Genomic DNA, 20,229 nt, shown 5'->3' on the forward strand with positions numbered 1-20,229 from the left:
ATTTGTTATGATGGGAGGAGAAAAAAATCAAAATAAAGATTTCTAAAGACAAATTTTAAAAAAATCATTCTTTTCAGAAGGAGCTTCAATATAGCAAGACATATATTTTTAAGTATTTCAAAGATCATGGCCAGTTTGTGGGGAAACTTTAAAACATTCAACTTTTTATTTCATTTGTTTTTAATCCCAAAGTTTGGCACTGTGTTGAATTATTTTTACTGATTGTAGAAAAGAAACTGTTTCATTATCTTGGACTCAGATGAACTTCAGAATTAGTATATTCAGGCTCTCTAGAAATGAGAATAAAAGAATGATTTTGAAAATCATTGTAAGAGAATCAAGGTTAATTTTGTCTTAGTTGCAGTTCTCTTTTATCGCTAGTTTGGCCTTGATTTGTATTATTCTCATGTGAATTTATGCAGCATATTACTACATGGCAATTAATTTATCACATACAAATTTATATGTAGTATTTTCACAATAAAAAACATGTACTCTCTAACTCATACCTTAAATTAATATTTAAATTTGAATTATTATTTTTATGTAACAGAGTTATAGGATCTTGGATTTAGAGCTTGAAAGATTTAAGAGACCATCTGTTTTACAACTTCTCATTTTACATCTAAGGAAACTGAGGCCAAAGTGATTAATGACTTATTCAGGGTCACCCATTGCTCTTAAGGCTTTAGATGTCTGTCCTAGGTATTATTTTTAAGGTAAAATAAAGTTTGCTTTCCAATGTATTTTTAGGAAAACAAGAATTTAAGCAATTGTTCTGATTTTTTTAAAAGGCAAAGGCAACATGAATCGATCAAATTGGAGAACTATATGATTCAAATATTGCACAAAACAAATGATAAATCAATCAGGAAACATTTATTAACCATCTTCTACATGTCAGACACTGTATTAAGCACTGGGAATAAGAGACAGAAGACAGACTCTGCCCTCCAGGAGTTTACAATCTAATGAGGAGACAACTTGCAAGAAATTGATATAAAATAAACTATATAATAAGATAGTATGTGTAACATATAATAGTAATGTAATAGGATACATAGGAAGTAATTAAAAGATGGAAGACTTTCTTTAGAAGGTGGGATTTTAGTTAGGACTTACAAGAAGCCAGTGAGGTCAATAATCAGGGGAAGAGGGGAGAGTATTCTAGGCAATAAATAAGAATTTTTTAGAATTTTAATTAAAATTTAGAATTTTAGAATTTTAAGAAAAACAAGGCATGCATTTGGTCCGTTTTTAATATTCTTTTATTTTAAAATGAAATATTATTAAATTTGAATGCAAACTTTAGGTAAAACCTAATCATTTGGAAAAGTTTAATATTGCAAATAAGATAATAAAGTATATTTCTTTTGTTTTTAAGAAAAACTTTTGGACTTCAGAATAATAATTTACTAGTTGATAATGATGTTACAGAAACTATAATGAGTATTACTAAAGGAGCTAGTAAGAATACTGTGGAAGAATAGAGAACATACTGAGAATCTTTAAAGACATACATATATTTTGCCTTAGCCCTACCACCTGCAAAAATTTAGTTGGTCCATTTTTGACCAACACTGCCGAGGTTCTTAGAATTTAGCACTGATAACACAATTAATTTATAAATTGTTTCCCTTGCCATCAGAGCATACTATGTTAAGTTGTAAAAGCAAAGGTCTTTTCTGCTAAAAATTCTAAAGGACTTTCTAAAACCAAATAGATTCATAATCGTAACCATTCTCTACATTAAGTAAAGGCTCTTTCCCGCTTCCCTCTGTACATTGCACACTTGTGTTTTGACCTCATTTTGGTTGTTCTCCATCACAATTTGTAGGACTAGTTCTAGGTCAATAGCTACAACAGGCATCTAAATTTTGTAGCCAATGAGCATCCTCATTAGCTACAGATACCTGATTTTTTTAAAAAAATGTTCATTAGAGCTGGTGATCAGTCGGCATTAGGGTCACTTTTCTACAGATAGCGATGATGCCCTTCATCATGAGTCTTCCAAAGTTCACAAAAATCCTGCTGACTCCAGCAAATGCTTCAGGCTTACAGAGAAACACACCTGGGACATTCTGGCCAATTGTACTCACAGATCTTTCATCAAAGTATCTGGAAGCTCTTTTACTCCTCTCCCTTTAACAACTTCCTTGCCCGTTCCCGTGACAGATGTAAGTATTTCCATCTCTTTCAGTGACATCTAGCTTTTCACTTCCAGGGATTTCTCTTTTGAGTGGAAAAGCCTAATGTTGCCAACTTTGATAAGCAGCCAGAAAAAGTGTGGTCACTCAGGGAGATGTAGGAGTCCTGCCCTTACACAAGATGTAAAATTAATACGATTATTAGCTTGGGATTCTCTCTCAAGGTCAAATGCAAAAAGATAATTGCTGTTCAGCGACATAATTAGCATCTCCTAACATCAAACTGGTAAGCATGTGACCTGCACCTAATTTGTAGGATCATGTGTTTATGCCTTTTTTGGACTCCCTTCTCACCAACCAATGCCTTCGTAATACTTTCAAATATAGTATGCGTTCAAAAATATCTACTGATTAAAAAAAATTAACTTGCTTTAAGAGAGTTAGATTACAGTGGAAAAGATAATGTGGTATAATGAAAAGAACCGAGTTTTAGTCACCTCTGATTTTCCTCCCCACTCTAAATCCTTTGGAATGAATAAGAGTGTTTAGAAAATTATAAAATTGACATGCAAGCACTGGTGCGCTTTAAAATGTTCTTTCAATTTTTATATAAAATATCAAGAAAATGAGCATTTTCATATATATATAAAGCAAAACAGAAAGAGAAGGTTGTACATGAAACTGTGGTTCTGTTATGTACAGCTTTTTTTTTTCTTTTAATTAATATTAATTCAGCATGCAACTTTCAAAGCTAGCCTGCTTGTCTGTGTTTCCTTCTGACTTCTTGCATTTACCTCTACCATTTTTTTTCTATTTTTTGTTTGTTTTACTTTGTTTTCTTTGCTCATGCCGTTTCCTATCCTTTTATTATCATTTCTCCCCATTCTCTCCTTGCTGAATTCCTACCCCTCTTTGAAAACAACTCAAATGTTGTTTTCTCCATCCAGTCTGCCATGGTCCCCTTTGCCTGTAATGGACAACCCTTTTCCCTGACATCTTATGCAGCATTTTGGATATATTTAGTGTGTAAGCTTCAAAGGAGCAGGGATGCATTATCTTTTCTAAATCTGGTGTCTTCCCTGAGGTCTAGAATAGTGCTCGGCGTCCAGGCTATGTTAATAAATTCCTCTGACTTGGAGCTTACATTAAAGGACCTCCACAATTTGGCCATGACCTGCCTTTCTAACCTATTTCCTTCTGTTCTTCAAAACAAACCCTCTATTGCAGCCAGGCTGGTCTATTTACTTTCTCCTCAAACATATCACACTTCAACTGATGTGTTTCTTTTATTATGAGTGTTCTTCCACTTCTCTGCATTTTAAATGTTCCTTTTGGGTCCATGAAGCATTTTCCTCACCTCTCAATCCAATGATCCCACTTAGGAATGTAAATGATGATCACAGTGAATAGTATTCAGTTATACTTACTGCATATAATCTTGAAATGTTTCTTACCTTCTCCATAGACAAGTCTTGCCTTGAAATGTTTACGTTCTTATTTTTACTTCCTTATTTTTAGATACCAATGAATAACATTTGCATATTTATAAATATTTATAATTAATAATAATTCATCTTTTTTATTTTAGAGATTTACTTCCTTATTCATTGAATAGCTTCCTGAATCAATCTCTGAACATAGTAGGAGCGCTATTAATATTTGTGAATGAACAAATCAGAAAATAGACTCTTTAGATTGCTTGGCCAAAAAAACAAACAAACAAGCCTGCTCTATGATTCAGAGATAGGACAATTAGGGAAAGCTGCCAATTGGGTTCTTTCCACTCCCAAAGGGAATTCAAAGGAAACTGAATCTCCAGAAGTTAAAGTACCTAAAGATTTTTAAAATGCAGTTAGATGATGGAAATGGCTTTTCCCCACCTAAAATCAAACTGCTTTTATTTCTTTGGACATTCCTGTTTGTGACCATTGGGTCCCATTGATTTTGTTCATGGTTTTTACTATTCAAAGTAACCTAGATTTCAACCTGACTGCCTCCTTCTACCAAAATCCTCATATGAATGATTTAAGTTATCCTTATCTCATATAAGGATGTGGAAGCAAGAAAGATGAATAATAATAATAAGTAGCATTTATATAACACTTTAAGGCAATTTATATGGATTATTTCGTTTGGACTTTATAACAACCTTGTTCAGTAGGTGCTATTATTCTCCCTAATCTTCATATAAAGAAACTGAATCTCAAGAAGTTAAATAATTTACTCCAAGTCACATAGCTAATAAGTGTCTGAAGGACTCATACTCAGAACTCCCTCATCCCAAGTCTGAAATGCTATCCACTGGGCTATGTAGTTGCCTCTAAATTTAAATCTATATAAATATATATATATATATTTGAAGTTAAATATAAATACATATATAAATATAAATACATATATAAATATATATATAAATATGTATAAATACATATATAAATAAAAAAAATATATATAAATGCCCAGAGATATTAAAATCAACAAATTCTTAATGTGAATTTTAATTTCGTCCTTATTTATTTGAATGGTTGGTTCAGAATCACAGATTTCATTTAACAGTAGTTACTGATGCAGGTCATACAATTAGTAGAAAGCTGTTCTCTAAATCCATTACATCCTTGTACATGTTCTTAATCATGACATCTCTCTGTCCAGACTAACGCTGAGTCTGTGAATTGTATCATGAATCTATCTTCCTTCCTAAGTGATAAGCTCCTTGAGCACAAGAACATTTTCTAGAAAAATGTCACATCTATTGATACTCAATTAAGTCTTACTAAAAGGGGGTTGGGCAGAGACTAATAGTGTGATATGGGTACGGCTTAATGAAGATAATGTCAGCAAGTTATGTCTATTGAGATTCATTTTTTCCTCTGAAGCAAAGTTTTTCAATCACTCAGAGTGGAGAAAGGTTATTTAGGAAGTTTGAATATTACATTTGAAATGATAATAAATTATGACTCGAAGTCAGATAAACATCATCCTAAACACTTTAAAAATATAGTGTAGTAGAGAAAAAAAAACAAATGTTAAATATATATATATAGTTATAGTTATATGACGCAAATTGCATTTACCTAAAATCAAACCAGTTTTATTTCTTTGGGCATGCTTATACGTGGTCATTGCATTTTATGATCAGATTAAGTAGTTAATTTTTTTTGTTTTCTTAAAAAATAAAGGCTAATGCAAGGTTCCAAAGATAACCCCAAGGGACTCATGATGAGAAATGCTATCTCCAACCATAGAAGGACCTGTCAAAATCTGAACATAGATCCAGGCATACCATTTTTCACTTTATTTCCTTCATGAGGTTTTTTTCTAGTATATGTGATACGTGTCTTGTTTCATGGCATGAGGAATATAGAAATATGTATTGCATGACAAAAAACAAAGACTAGTAAATTATATTTAGTCCAAATAAGCAGCAGGCAATACATGGAATGGAAGTATCATTGGGAAGGAAATGAAAATGCGGATTTTAGTTCTGTCCTTGACACAGAACCAAGCGGGAAGCAAGCAAGAAGGCTTTAGATTTGAAGTAACAAGGCATAAATTCAAATCCTGACTCTGCCACTTAACACTGAGACTTAGAGGGACCTTTCCAGTTATCATATCTTAGACTTATTTTTACAGATCAGGAAACTGAGACCTAGAGAAGTTAGTGTAGGAAACAAGCAAACCATTTGACTTTTAGGTTTTAGTTTCCTTATTTATAAAATAAAAGGCACTGAAGGAGATGATCTTTCATTGAATTTTATTTGGCAGACAGAGATCCGCTAAATTTTTTTTTTTAATTAAAAGACCAGCATGGCCAGTTCTGAGCATAAAGATTACTCTAACCACAAAATGAAGGACAGCTTGGAGAAGTATCACTATGTTAAAGCTAAAACTATAGAAATACTTTTCTCTTGTACCATGAAAGGAACTTTTATTCATATTGGGTTAAATTACTTTGGAATTACTTTTTGAATTTCAGATCCACTGATTATTAGGGGAAAGCTATTAGAAAAACGAATGCAATAGGTGATAATGAATGTCCAATACAGAGGTTAGTTTGTATTGAGAATAAATAAAAGAGAACGGGTGTGTGAGAGCTATCAGATTATGAGTAAGACTTGGTAACTGATTGGAAAGGAAATGGTGGAAGAGAGGAAAGAGTTAAAAACAACCCCATGGTTTCAGACATGGATGCCAGATGAGTGATGATGCAACTGATAGAAATAATGAAGCCAGAAGAAATAGGCTTGGGAAGAGACAAGCTTAATTTTAGACCTGTTAAGTTTAAGGTTCTTTGAGGACATTTAGGTAGATGTAACGATAGCAACTAAAGATGCAAATCTGAGCCCAGAAGAAGGTCAGGGCTGGAGCCAGATTTAGAAGTCATCTACCTATAAAAAACAAGTGAAGCCATAGGAATGAATGAAATGACTCAAGGTAGAACTTTAGAAAGAGAAGAGAGAATGTGCCAAATTCCAAAAACTTGGATAATCCTGTCCTTGAGTTGGGGGAAAAGGCTAAGGAGAGTTAGAGTCAGGGATCTCAGGTGAAGAGAGGGGATTCAGAAAGAAGGGCTTCTTCCCCACCATCAGATGTTTCTTCAGAGAGGATAGATAGCCCAGGACTTTTAAACATCAATTGTACTTGGCAATTAGTAGAGCGTTGGAAGACCATTAAGGGGATACTTTAAGGATAGTGATAGTGATAGCAAGGAATTAGGAGTGTGTGGTGCATCAGGGAAAGCATCAGGGAGCATGTGAAAAGGAGATTGTACAGAGGTTGGGATTAGAGATGCATGAAAGAAAAATGAAATAATGTCTAAAAATGTACAGGGGACGTGAGCAATATTCCACGTAACAGGGATTTAATAGAAGAGTACCAAATCCCTGGACTAGGATGACTCATGAGTGATCCTACAGAAGAATCAAAAGTTGATGAAGGGAGGGAAGGGGACGAGGCATTACAAAGGAGTACTGGACCAGATTTGCTATCTTATTGGGAGAAGGGAAGATGGGAAAAAAGAGAGAGAGAGAGAGACATTTGCAACCCAGAGAATCCTACCAATTTGCCCCACCATAATTAATAGGTTCTAAACTGGCTTTATGGTAATGGGGTGAATCTAGTTGGAATATATCCTAAAGTACGTCCTTCCTTGTTACTTACTTTAGATGGACTGGATTGCCATTCATTTTCAACATTAACTCCTTGGGAATAATTCCTCAAGGAGAGCATTTAACCCCTCCACCCAGGATGTATATGTCAAATTAAAGTTCATTAAGATTATGTGGATAGCTTGCCCTAAGGAAAGTTGTATGAACTGTCTTCTAGGCTTACAGGATTCTTTCTTTTCCTCCAGCATTTGGGCATCTGTGAATTTAATGCTGTGTGTTCTCCAACAGGAGGGAAATGACCTAAGACACCATTTTACATTTTAACCAATAATAATTTGTTATCCTTTGGAAGGCTTTTTACATTTTAAAAATAGGACTCTCTTAAGAAGCCAAAGAATGTCTCCATTAGTGGGAATTAGAATATTGTTGAGGGAGCAGCTCAGTGGATTGAGAGTCAGACCTAGAGACAGGAGGTCCTGGGTTCAAATGTGGCCTCAGACACTTCCCAGCCGTGTGACCCTGGGCAAGTCACTTGACCCCCATTGCCTATCCCTTACCACTCTTCTGCCTTGGAACCAATATACAGTATTGCTTCTGAGACAGAAAGTAAGGGTTTTAAAAAAAAAGAATATTGTTGACATTTGAATGGAGAAGATTTAGGGGCAGATTGGGAGGAAGGGCAAAGGATGTTTCCAGAGATCCCATAGCCAAGCTAGTCTACCAACCAACAGTCCAGACCTGACCATGATGGGTAGCTAGGTGGCATAGTGGATAGCATGTCACGCCTAGAATCAGGAAGATCTGAGTTTAAATCCAACCTCAAACACTTCCTGAGTTTGTGATCCTAGAGAAGTCATTCAACTTTTCCCTTTGTCTCAGGTTCCTCGTCTGTAAAATGGGGGTAATAATAGAATTTGCTTCCCTTTTCTATGAGAATCAAGTGAGATAATAGTACCTGGCACATAAGTACTATATAAATGTTTAGCAAATATAATTTACACTTTTTTCCCCAACTCATTTTTTTAAATACAGACACTTTTCAACCCAAACTTTCTTATCTTTAAATACCATTATATTTCTACCGTGTTAGCCCTAATATTTGCATCCAAACTCTTTCAAAGGAAGCTTAATTAGAATTAAATATATTTCATAGTGTATATAGGATTAGAATATATTTATTTTTACATCTTTCTATCTTGGTAACAGAAGGGCAAAGGCTAGGCAAACATTTAAGTGACTTAAGTGACTTGCCTAGGGTCATACAACTAAGAAGTTGTCTGAGGCTAAATATGACTCACTCCACCCAACTCCAGGGCTTGTGCTCTATCCACTGAGACATCTAGCTGATCCTATGACACTTTTTAAAAAAAATAATTTTATTTTTAAAATATTTTTCCATGGTTACATGATTCATATTCTTTCGCCTCTTAGAATATACATTTAAGTTGCAAGAGTTTTATCAAATTTGTAAGAAAATGACAATGGAGAAAAACCCACATTTAACAAGCACCCAACATCAGCAGTCAGGCAGAATTCCTTATTTATTTCTATTGACAGAACTTTTTAATTCCAGAAATGAGAGCCTTTTCCCATTTTATCATTGCAAAATTAATTTCGTCTCCATGTCCGGTTGTGGCTCTGAGCGGAGGATTTTCCTTTCCTTATCTTCTGTTAAAGAACGTCTCCCTTGGGTGAGCCACAGCTACGCTAGGGCCAGATACAACCTGTGCAAAGAAAGAAGATCCCAACGTTGCGCTTCTGGAAAAATTGATACTAACCGAAGGGGAAAAGAGATTTGAGTCAAATGTTGATCAGCCCAAGGTTCAGCCAGAGCATATTCCCGATTCTTTTTTGAATTACTCTAGTTGGGTGTTTTTTTAAACTGATGGTTTCATTCCTGAATATGTTTTCCTTCTGACAGCCCAGTTTTCATCTACCAAAAAACAAACAAACAAAAAACTCGAGTCTTCCCTATTCTCCCCTGGCCTCCTCCCACCAGCTATTCCTTAAGCGACGTGACCCAAAGCCACCAGGGTTGGATGCCGAGTGAATTTCTGCGTGTTGAAGTTCTAAACAATAATCACGCCTAGAAATAAAAACGGATATACAACTGTCAGTAAACTTGGGCTTCGTTTCATGGTTTCTTTTCCTGCTTTTAGGTTTTTCCCATTCGGCCTTTACGTTTGGTATTGAAAGTCACATCAGTCAGTCCAACATCAATGGAACACTAGTGCCACCTGCTGCCCTTATCTCCATTCTCCAGAAAGGCCTGCAGTATGTGGAAGCTGAGATCAGCATCAATGAAGTAAGTTCCTTTATGGCCACGCGCAGGGACGGGCACTCGGGGGTACACGGGGGCAATGGCAGGTGTGCGGAGGCAGAAGCCGACCAGAGCAGGCACGGTTGGGAGGGAATGTTGGAAGACTCCAAATGTCTTTGAAAACAAGTATTCATTAAATCCTTACTTCCAGAAAGGGAGTAGACAGTGTTTTAAGTGTTTCAGCTTTGCTTTTAATGCCTGAATAAATTTGGGGCCGCTAGAAATAAGAATAGCAAGTTTTTTGTGCTCTTTACACATCTGTGTTTTTATATGTGTGTGTATATGGAGAGAGGGAGAGAGGGAGGGAGAGAGACAGAGAGACAGACAGAGAGAGAGAGACAGAGAAACAGAGAGAGACAGAGAGAGAGAGAGAGACAGAGAGAAAGACAGAGAGAGAGAGAGACAGAGAGAGAGAGAGAGAGAGAGAGAGAGAGAGAGAGGGGGGGGGGGAGAAAGACAGACAGAGAGAGAGAGACAGAGAAACAGAGAGAGACAGAGAGAGAGAGAGAGACAGAGAGAAAGACAGAGAGAGAGAGAGACAGAGAGAGAGAGAGAGAGAGAGAGAGAGAGAGAGAGAGAGAGAGGGGGGGGGGAGAAAGACAGACAGAGAGAGAGAGACAGAGAAACAGAGAGAGACAGAGAGACAGAGAGAGAGAAAGAGACAAAGACAGAGAGACAGAGAGAGAGGAAAGAGGGAAAGAGACAGACACAGACTGAGACAGAGAGAGAGAGAGAGGGAGGGAGGGAGAAAGACAGACAGAGAGAGAGACAGAGAAACAGAGAGAGACAGAGAGAGAGAGAGAGAGAGAGAGAGAGAGAGAGAGAGAGAGAGAGAGAGAGAGAGAGAGAGAGAGAGAGAGAGACAAAGACAGAGAGACAGAGAGAGAGGAAAGAGGGAAAGAGACAGACAGACAGACAGAGACAGAGAGGGAGAGAGAGAAAGAGACAGACAGAGAGAGAGAGAGAGAGAGAAACAGAGACAGAGAGACAGAAACAGAGACAGAGACAGAGAGAGGAAAGAGAGAGACAGGGACAGAGAGAGAAAGAGACAAAGACAGAGAGAGAGAGAGAGTGAGGGAGGGAGAGGGAGAGAGGGAGGGGGGAGAGAGAGGAAAGAGAGAGAGACAGAGAGAAAGAGACAAAGACAGAGAGAGAGAAAGAGACAAAGACAGAGAGACAGAGAGAGAGAGACAGACAGACAGACAGACAGACAGAGAGAATAGTGAGTGTTTAGTGTATAAACAATACGTTTTCAAACCACAAAAATCATCCAATGAATACTTCGGTTTTATGCTCATTTGGTGAGCAGACTTCACAGGGTATCTTGTCTCTTCCTGTTTTTAATTCTATAAGCAAGTGAGTAAAGAAATGGCCAACCAGCAAAGACAGATGGTACTCTTTTACCTGAATTAAACAGAGTAAAGAAGATGTTGGGGGCAGCAGCTAAGTGGCATAGTGGATAGAACACTAGGATTGGAATCAGGAAGAGTCCTCTTTATGAGTTCAAATACAGCCTCAGATACTTACTGATGGTGTCATCCTGGTCATGTCACTTAACCCTATTGGCCTCAGTTGCTCATCTGTAAAATGAGCTGGAGAAGAAAATGGCCAACTACTCTAATAGCAGTGCAAAATAGGGTCATAAAGAGTTTGACATGACTAAAACAACTCAACACAACAAAAATGAAGATGTCATAATCTGTGTTAATGATAATTTTCCAGCATTATTCTACTATTTCTTTCCTATCAGAATGGAATTGGTAGTAGAAAACTTAAACATAGTTTTAATTAAGAACCTAAAACAACTTATTCGCCTCTACCCCTTTTTTTTCTCCCATGATTAAAAATATTAAATCAAAGGACAATTCTCTCTTTAGCTATCTTAGCTTCAGCAGACCCTTCTGACAACATTAATTCCCTTTATCACTTGACTTTTACTCATATTTCTTTCTAGTCTTACCTTCATGTTGGTTTTCTTAAATTATTTCTCGTTTGAACAGATTCTTCATGGCCTTTGAGAGTTTTACCAGCATTGTGGTTCTTAGGTATATCCTTGAATAATTTCACCTGTTACAATCATTGTTCATGTTACAGCAGTCTGCCTATTTTTCCTGATTTCTATAATGCCTTCCTGCCTTCCCCTCAGATACCGATTCCATATGTCAGTGGTTCCCAAATGTTTTGAGAATAAGAATCTCTTTTTATGCTAAATAGTTTAATAGTCACCAACCTGATATGACCAATAATACTTGGGGAATCATTTTTTAATTCCAGATTCTCTCCCTCTCTCCAGTTCCTCCTCTACACATTGAGAAGTCAAGCAGTAATTTGTATTATTATCTTAACCAATAGATACCAGTGATTCCCCAACTATTATTGGTAGTATCAGGTTGGTGTCTATTAAGTTGTTTGGCATAAAAAGGGATTCTTATACTCAGAACATTTGGGAACCATTGGTCTATGGAGCAGGTATCTGAAGGGAAGGCAGGAAAGCACTATAGAAGCCAGGAACAGGAGAAGGAACTCTCTAAGAGAACAGTGGAAAGTCTTTTGCCCATTTCTCTCCTTTCCTCCTAATGCTTCTTGTTCTAAAATAGGTTGTGAATCTCCCCTAATGATTTTCTCCTCCTTTTGTCTTTCATTGTCCAAGAGTACTTCTCAGGGCTTCATTTTCCTCAGTTCCCATTGGACCTTTAAGTGCTTGACCAGTGTGTTTCTATTCTTTCCCGATCTCAGGAAACCCTTCCTACTCTGCCTAGAATCACTCTTTCAGCTCCTCCACAATAGTTATAGGATTTAGAACTGGCTGGGACCTGAGAGTTCATCCAGTCACGGGTTTATTGTTATTGTTCATTCATTTCATTCGTGTCCAACTCTTTGTGACCCCATTTAAGGTTTTCTTGGCATAGATACTGGAGTGGTTTTCCGTTTCTTTCTCCAGCTCATTTTACAGGGGAGGAAACTGAGGCAAACAGGGTTAAGTGACTTACCAAGAGTTACACAATCAATAAGTATCTGAGGATGGATTTGAGCTCATGAAGATAAATCTGATTCCAAGCTACTAAAGCTTTAAAAAATAAATGATCCTTGGGCTATGTAGTCTGAACTCCTTCTCTCCCCCCCCTCCTTTTCTATCTATGTCGAAATCAAAACTTAGTGAGGTTATGACTTGCCTGAAGTCACACATAGCATCAGAGTGAGATTTGATCCTTGTCCTCTGACTTCAAAGCTCATCTTCTTCCCATTGTGCCCTGCTATTTCTGATCAAACCCCCTTATTATATCCAGTTGAGAGAGATTTAAACTTGCCCTAGGTCATCTAGGCAGTGACCATATAAGAGAGGCAGAATGAAATAACTCCTCACTTGCCACTAATGTCTTTAGAAATTAAGGAAAAAAAGAGAGTTTTAAAATGTTTAAGTGAGAGGTTTTAATAATTAAGTTAGGCAATTATTGCTTTTAATATAATTGTTGCCAGAGCCAAATATGTACACATCTTTTTTTCTTTGTTACTGCTTAAATTCAGAAGAAACTTATGTTTTTCTACCACTAGTCAGTTCATTGCTGAAAATGTCACAATGAAAACATGTGCAAAATGTACTTTCTAATGCATTTATACATCAAGTCAGGGCCAGCTCTGCAGGTTCAGATTTCATATGGTGACACTGTGCGAATGTGCTTAGACTAAAAGGAATTTTCTGCTCTGTGTGGAGAACAGTGCAGAGCTCTCAAAATCAGGAACTTAAATTGCTGTAGATGCAAGCAAGGAGCCCAACAGAGAGGAGCTCATCCAAAGAGAATATTTAAATATTTCTATAATTGGTCACTTAATGGAATCAATATTTGGCCAAGGTCTAAACCTAAGAATGGATTTCATATTCACCTCAAATACGATCTTAAACCAAGGTCAGTAAATAATTTATTTTAATATAATAAATGAACAGATTCCATAGAGGTCAGGTCTGGATTCATGCAGGGTAAGTTAATTCTTGAAGGCACCCTTGACATGGACTGGAAATCTTGAAAAAGCTAATTTTACCATACATAAAAGCTGGTTTATTCACAGAGATTTCCTAGGATTGCCGTAGCTTAAACTCCCAAAACAATATCCATTTCAGTACAAAAATATGGACTAGTTGGATCAGAGCATCTTCATGAGTTCAAATCTGGGCTCAGCTACCTCTTAGCATTATGACCCTGGGCAAATCACTTAACCCTGTTTGCCTTTAAAAAAAAAAAGAAGAAGTATACTAGTCTCTAAATTTTCTTAGTGTATCTGTCAGGGTCTTTATGTGTCCATTGACCAGACATTTGCTAAATACCTTCAATGTGGACGTCTTACTGTGTAAAAAATAAAATGGGCAGAATACACAGAAAGAGACCTAGTTCTAGTTATGTAATCTCCAAACGCTCTTGCCATCTTCACCAAAAATCTCTTCATTGGGAAATTTGTTTTCATCGACTGTGAATATGTTACAAAGGTATGTTTTTTTTCTTTTGCTTTTTTTTTCCAGTGGAGAATGAATGACAAAGTGAAAAGATCCATTTTTTTCCATTAAAAAATAAGATTTAATTTAAAAAAAATCTCTTCGTTGCCCCATCCGGTGCCTTTTTTTTTTTTAGCCTTGTGTTTCTTGACCTAACTGCTGGTTTTGAGATCATAAGGCATCTTCTCTTATTGCAAACCTCCCCTCTCCCTGTTTTCATGGCCTTGCGTTTTCCTTGGCCTCCTCCTTCTAGACTGGCCTCTTCTTCTTTTCTGGCTAAATTATAAGCTCCATCACACCTGGATGCGTGGGTTTGCCCCAAAAATCTATCCTGGTCATGATCCCGCCCTGCAGTCTCTTCCTTGACGACCTCCTCATCTTCTATGATTTTTATCATCGCGGTATCTACACAAACTCCCTGAACCATAGCCAGCCCTAGTTTTTCTACTCCTCTCCAGTCCTCCATCGACAGTCCCCTACTCAAGATTTCAGACCGGAAGTTCACGGAGCATCTCTGCCGCATCACGTCCACAGGAGAAGCCTTGTTTTTCCTTCCGCTCTTCCTGGCCCTCCTTATTTCTGTCGAGGAGAGGATGTAAGCTTTCTTTTCCTTGGATTGATAGACGAGATGCCTGGACCCGGAGTTGGGAAGTCCTGTGTCCAAATTCTGCCTCAGAGTTATTGTGGGCGGAAGCCCCGGTCTGACCGAACCCTTCTCGCACTCAGGTCCCCCTCTAGGAAAGAGCCTGTAACGACGACGTCCTTTTCTTTCCCAGGACGGTACAGTCTTTGATGGCCGCCCCATAGAGTCCCTGTCGCTAATAGATGCCGTGATGCCTGATGTCGTACAGACCCGACAGCAAGCGTTCAGAGAAAAGTTAGCTCAGCAGCAAGCCAATGCAGCCGCTGCCGCTGCCGCCGCCGCCGCCGCTGCCGCCGCCACAGCCGCAGCCACCGCAGCCACCCCCGCAGCCGTCTCCCAGCAAAACCCACCAAAGAACGGAGAAGCCACTGTGAATGGGGAAGAGAATGGGGCACATGCAATAAGTAAGTGCACAACCCGGGCCTTCTGGGGCCCCGCCGGGGGTTTTCTCTCTCCAGGGGCAAGGAAGGTGGGGGCTGTTTTTTAAAAAATCATTCCATGGTCAAGTTTAACCTGAATGTATCATGTACTAAAAGGATCTGCTATTTCCTTTAGGGTGGAGATCGAGGAAGGAAGGAAGGAAGGAAGGAAGGAAGGAAGGAAGGAAGGAAGGAAGGAAGGAAGGAAGGAAGGAAGGAAGGAAGGAAGGAAGGAAGGAAGGAAGGAAGGAAGGAAGGAAGGAAGGAAGGAAGGAAGGAAGGAGGGAAGGAAGGAGAGGAGGAGAGGGAGGGAAAAAAGGGAGGGAGGGTGGAAGGAAGGAAGGAAGGAAGGAAGGAAGGAAGGAAGGAAGGAAGGAAGGAAGGAAGGAAGGAAGGAAGGAAGGAGAGGAGGAGAGGGATGGAGGGAAGGAAGGAGAGGAGGAGAGGGAGGGAAAAAAGGGAGGGAGGGTGGAAGGAAGGAAAGAAGAAAAGAGGGATGGAGGGAAGGAAGGAGAGGAGGAGAGGGAGGGAGGGAGGAAGGAGAGGAGGAAAGAGGGAGGGAAAGAAGGAAGGAAACCACTTATTAGGAAATCACTTACTATGCACCTAACACGTGCTGGCTCTCTGGGCTAAGCTCTTTAAAAATATTATTTCATTCAGTCCTCACAAGGTCATGAGAGCATAGATAAGAAGAAACCTTTAGTGCTACCTAGATTCAACCCCCTGTTTTATAGATGAGGAAACAGAACCCCAGAGAGCTTAAATGACTCTCCCAGCTAAAATGTGGCTGAGCCTAAATCTGAACTGAGTTTCTCTAACTCCAGCGACACTGTACTTTGTTCTATACCTTAATGACTAATTGACAGTGAATTAAGTGCTGAACTTCAAAAGGGGAAGATTAGTTCAAATCCTCCCTCAGACACATACAAGCTGTGTGATCCTAAGCAAGTCACTTGACCACTTGGGCCTCAAAAGGAGAATCGTGCCTACTTCCAAGGGTTGTGAATGTATGCAAAGTTCTTTACAAACATGACTATTATTATTAATCTCTAGATGTGACCAGCCTGCTTCCTTCTGACAGCAGATACACTGTTGTTCTTCAGACCCATAGTTGAAGCATTTCTAGTTTTAGAGTAGCAGCCAGACTTGACTGCCTTAGCCTTCAAGAACCCACAAACGTTTCAGCACCACACTGAGGCATTTCAGTAGGACTTCAGTAGTGAGACTAGACAATTAACAGAGAATAATGGTGTCTTAGGAGTCATTTGGTCTAAATTCACAGCCAGTACTTTAATCCTTTCTCTGCTATCCAGCTTCCATTCAGACATTTTTAGCAAAAGGGAAGATTCTAAGAATAAAAATTAAGATAATAAAAATAAAGATAATTCCTTTATTGGGCCCAGAACTGCATCCCTATAACTTCCACCCATTTTGGTCCTTGTTTTACCCCAATGGAACAACACAAAAGAAGTTTATTTGTTCTACCCAGCACCTAACTTTTCTATATTTAAAAATATTATTGTAACTCTGCCTAAGACTTTTTCTTTCAGATTAAATATTCCAGATGTTCATTTTTTTGGTAGTTTCCATATCCTTCACCAACCTAGTCAGCATTTTCAGTGTCTCCCTTAAAGTGTGGTACCCAGAACTGAATGTGTTACCCAAGATGTGTTCTGACCAGTGCAAGATACAGCAGAATTATTTCCTGTCTTTTTTTTTGAAAATAGTATTGTTGTGTCGATTAATATTGCAGTCTTCTAAAACCACCTTCATCTTTTCCAAAAGAACTATTCTTTTTTTTTATCCTTAACTTCCATCTAAGAATCCATACTGAAGATTAGTTCCAAAGCAGAACAGTTAAGGACTAAGCAGCTGGATTTAAGTGACTTGCCCAGGGTCACACAAAAAGCATCTGAGATCAGATTTGAAGTCTCAAGATCTCCCATCTCCAGGCCTGGCTCTTGATCCACATCACTACCCCCCCCCCCAAAGAACTATTCTTAAAACATTTTCTCCCATCCTATGCTTAGAGTTGATATTATTTTCCTAAGTGCAAGGATTTATGTTATAGATATGACATTTCATTCTGTTATTTTTTTGCCTGCAAGTCCCTTAACCCCATTGCTTAACCCTTAACAATTTTCTGTCTTGGAACCATTACATAGTATTGATTCTAATATGGAAGGTAAGGGTTTAAAAATATATAGAGATTATTATTAATAATCTATCTCAAAATTTTGTCCAAGGTGTACCTTTTTTCCCTATTGTCACCCTATCATATATCTCAGATACTAACTACAGGGGCTCTCCTTCCCTCTTCCTTCCTCTCTCATTCCCTTCCTCCTTCCCTCCTCCTTTCCTTCCTTCCTTCTCTCTCTCGCTCACTCTCTCTCCCCTCCCTCCTTCCCTTCCTTCCTTCCTTTCTCCTCTTCCTTCCTTCTTCCTTCCTTTCTTTCCTTCCTCCCTCCCTATTTAAAAAAAGCCTCACTATCATCTCATGTGCCAGTTCTCTCATTCCTTGATTAATCTGAGCCCAGAGCCTTGAATCAACAGTGTAAAGCCACTGAATGTTCTCTTGCCATCTGTCTGGATGCTTCAATTCCTTCTTAACTGTGTTTGTTATGCCCTGTGTAATTTGAAGACCATTCTCCTTGATAAGAGAAGAAGGAAACACAATTAGTTTAGTGATTCAACTTCTTCTCTGTCGTCTGCTAATATTATCCCATCTGGCTTACAGTGTAGGCCTGACTATTTCATATTCTTCTTCTTAATCCAACTAGAGTTTTAAAATCTGCTTGTTGTCCTTTGTCTTTTTGGCGTTGCTTTAACAAGCCTGTACCTCCCCGGTGCTTGGTTACGGGCCCTTCTTTCCTCCTTTTGTCTATATCCTCTTCTCCTCTGAGTTTATTGGAAAGCTACTAATTCCTCTGTTACATGGGGGAGGGGAGAGTTCTTTTTTAAAATTCCTAATTAGATCATTATGTGAATGTTATTATAAGAATTTCTTTTGGGGGAGACTCCTATCCATTTTTTTTTACTTTAAATCCTTACCTTTTATCTTAGTATCAATACTGAGTATTGGTTCCAAGGCAGAAGGGTGGTAAGGGCTAGGTAGTTGGGGTGAAGTGACTTGCTCAGGGTCACACAGCTGGGAAGTGTCTGAGGGCAGATTTGAACCTATTCCACACTTGGCACTCTTTTGACACTATGTTGTCTAATTGCCCCATCTTGGTGTAGTTTTAAACTAATAAAGCACTAAGATGTTTGGAATACTCTGTTGGTACAGAGTAATGAGGGTAGCCAGAAGATACAGTAAATAGAGCACTGAGCTTAGAATCAGGAAGATTCATCTTCGAATCTGGCTCCAGACACTAGCTGTGTGACCCTGGGCAAGTCACTCAACCCTGTTGGCCTCAGTCTCCTCATCTGTAAAATGAGCCGGAGAAGGAAATTGCAGGCTACTCCGGTATTGTTGCTAAGAAAACTACAAAATAAGAACAGGAAGAATGAGACACAACTGAACAACAGTGTGGTTTTAGGGGAGACAGTGAGGGGACATCACCAGCTGCTGGGAAAGTCAGGCCAAGCCTTGGTGCCTAAGGTGACATTGATCTCTTGAAGGAAATTGGGGGCTCAGAGGGGCAGTACATTTCCAGCATTGACTACAGAGACATAGGATGGAGTATTATGTGGGAGAAGCAGTAAGAAGGCTTTCGAACAGACTAATAAAGTGTCTGTTTGATCCCAGAGATGTGACTCAGTGTCTAGAATTTAGTTAGTAAGGGAATGGGCCTCGTCAGACCTGACTAAGAAGAGCACTTGGGCAGCTCTGTGGAGGACAGATCAAGGAGGGAGGGGAAGGACCAGTACATAAAGGGAACATCCGAAAGAGCGTCTTGTAGTGGGAAAAAATGGACGCTAAGGGGCTGCCAATCGCCTGAGTGGTGGCCGATGGGACAGAGAAAGGTTTAGAAAGGTGAGAAATGGCAAAAGAGAGAGCTTCAGAGAAACTTGGGAAAACTTGTATAAACTTATTTCAGAGTGAAGCGAGGAGAACCAGTGGTGCATATGGCACCAAACAATGGTTCCATAAAGACAGAATTGAAAGACTTGACAGCTTTGATCAAAATAATGACCGATCACCATCCAAAGGACCACTGAAAAGGCATGCTACTCATCTCCTGTCAGAAGTGATGGGCTCATGATTTTTTTTAACATGACCCATGAGGGAATTTTGAGAGAGAGAGAGAGACAGAGAGAAAATGAGAGAGAGACAGACAGACAGACAGAGAGAGACAGACAGACAGACAGACAGACAGACAGACAGACAGAGACAGACAGACAGACAGACAGACAGACAGACAGACAGACAGACAGACAGAAAAAGAGAGAGTCCCCATGATATCTCTGATATAGCCTCTTCAGGAAGGCATCTTTAATCATGGGCGAGTCACTTCAATTCTCTGGGCTTTTAAGTTTGCTCATCTATAAAATTTAGAGTTTTAGATTTAACGTCTTTTAAGGACTCTCTCGCTCTAAATGAATTATTCTTTGTTAGGGCTATATCCTGTAGTTTCCCCCTCAAGAAAATGTCATAACTAAGTTATACATGTAGTGTATGTATAATATATATTACTTGATGAGCATACCAATAAACACTATAGCTTTTTTATTTTCTCTACTCTCTCCATTGTAAATATATATGCTCATCTTTTCCTTCTAGTAACCGGATTCGATGCAGCTGTCGGAGCCATGAATACACTTTATTTTTCTGATATTTTTGACTTGGACCCTTCATAAGCTTCTACTTTCACATGGCCTCTGAAACTTTAGATACCTTTTCTCATATACCACTCAATTTTTCAAAAGCCCAAGTGATCCGTCTAAGAATTTCATTTAACTGATTAATGAAATCAATTGATTTTGCCTTAAGTCCAAAAATTCCATTTGTGGAAACCACAAATCCCATCTTGGTTCTTTCTCCTGGATGCTGTCAGTCAATAGCTTAGTGCAACCTATCATCTCCGAGGATTTCCTCTTTGGGGATCAGATTCGGAGAGGGTGGATACTGTGTGTGTCCCCGTGTGTGCTGATCCTCCTTAAATG

General features: G+C 38.6%; 1 protein-coding gene across 6 annotated transcripts in view; it reads left to right on the top strand.

Annotated features, from left to right (window-relative positions):
- The window catches only part of TBL1X (transducin beta like 1 X-linked), a 364,349-nt gene that overhangs the window by 300,924 nt on the left and 43,196 nt on the right, over positions 1-20,229 (top strand). For all 6 annotated transcript variants that reach the window (XM_056808017.1, XM_056808015.1, XM_056808018.1 and 3 more), the window contains 2 exons: positions 9,415-9,560; positions 14,838-15,108. In XM_056808017.1, the coding sequence (XP_056663995.1) occupies positions 9,415-9,560; positions 14,838-15,108 (417 nt within the window). The remainder of the gene's footprint in view (positions 1-9,414; positions 9,561-14,837; positions 15,109-20,229) is intronic.

This window comes from Monodelphis domestica, chromosome 8 (assembly GCF_027887165.1).
Source record: "Monodelphis domestica isolate mMonDom1 chromosome 8, mMonDom1.pri, whole genome shotgun sequence".
In the NCBI taxonomy this organism is placed as follows: domain Eukaryota; kingdom Metazoa; phylum Chordata; class Mammalia; order Didelphimorphia; family Didelphidae; genus Monodelphis; species Monodelphis domestica.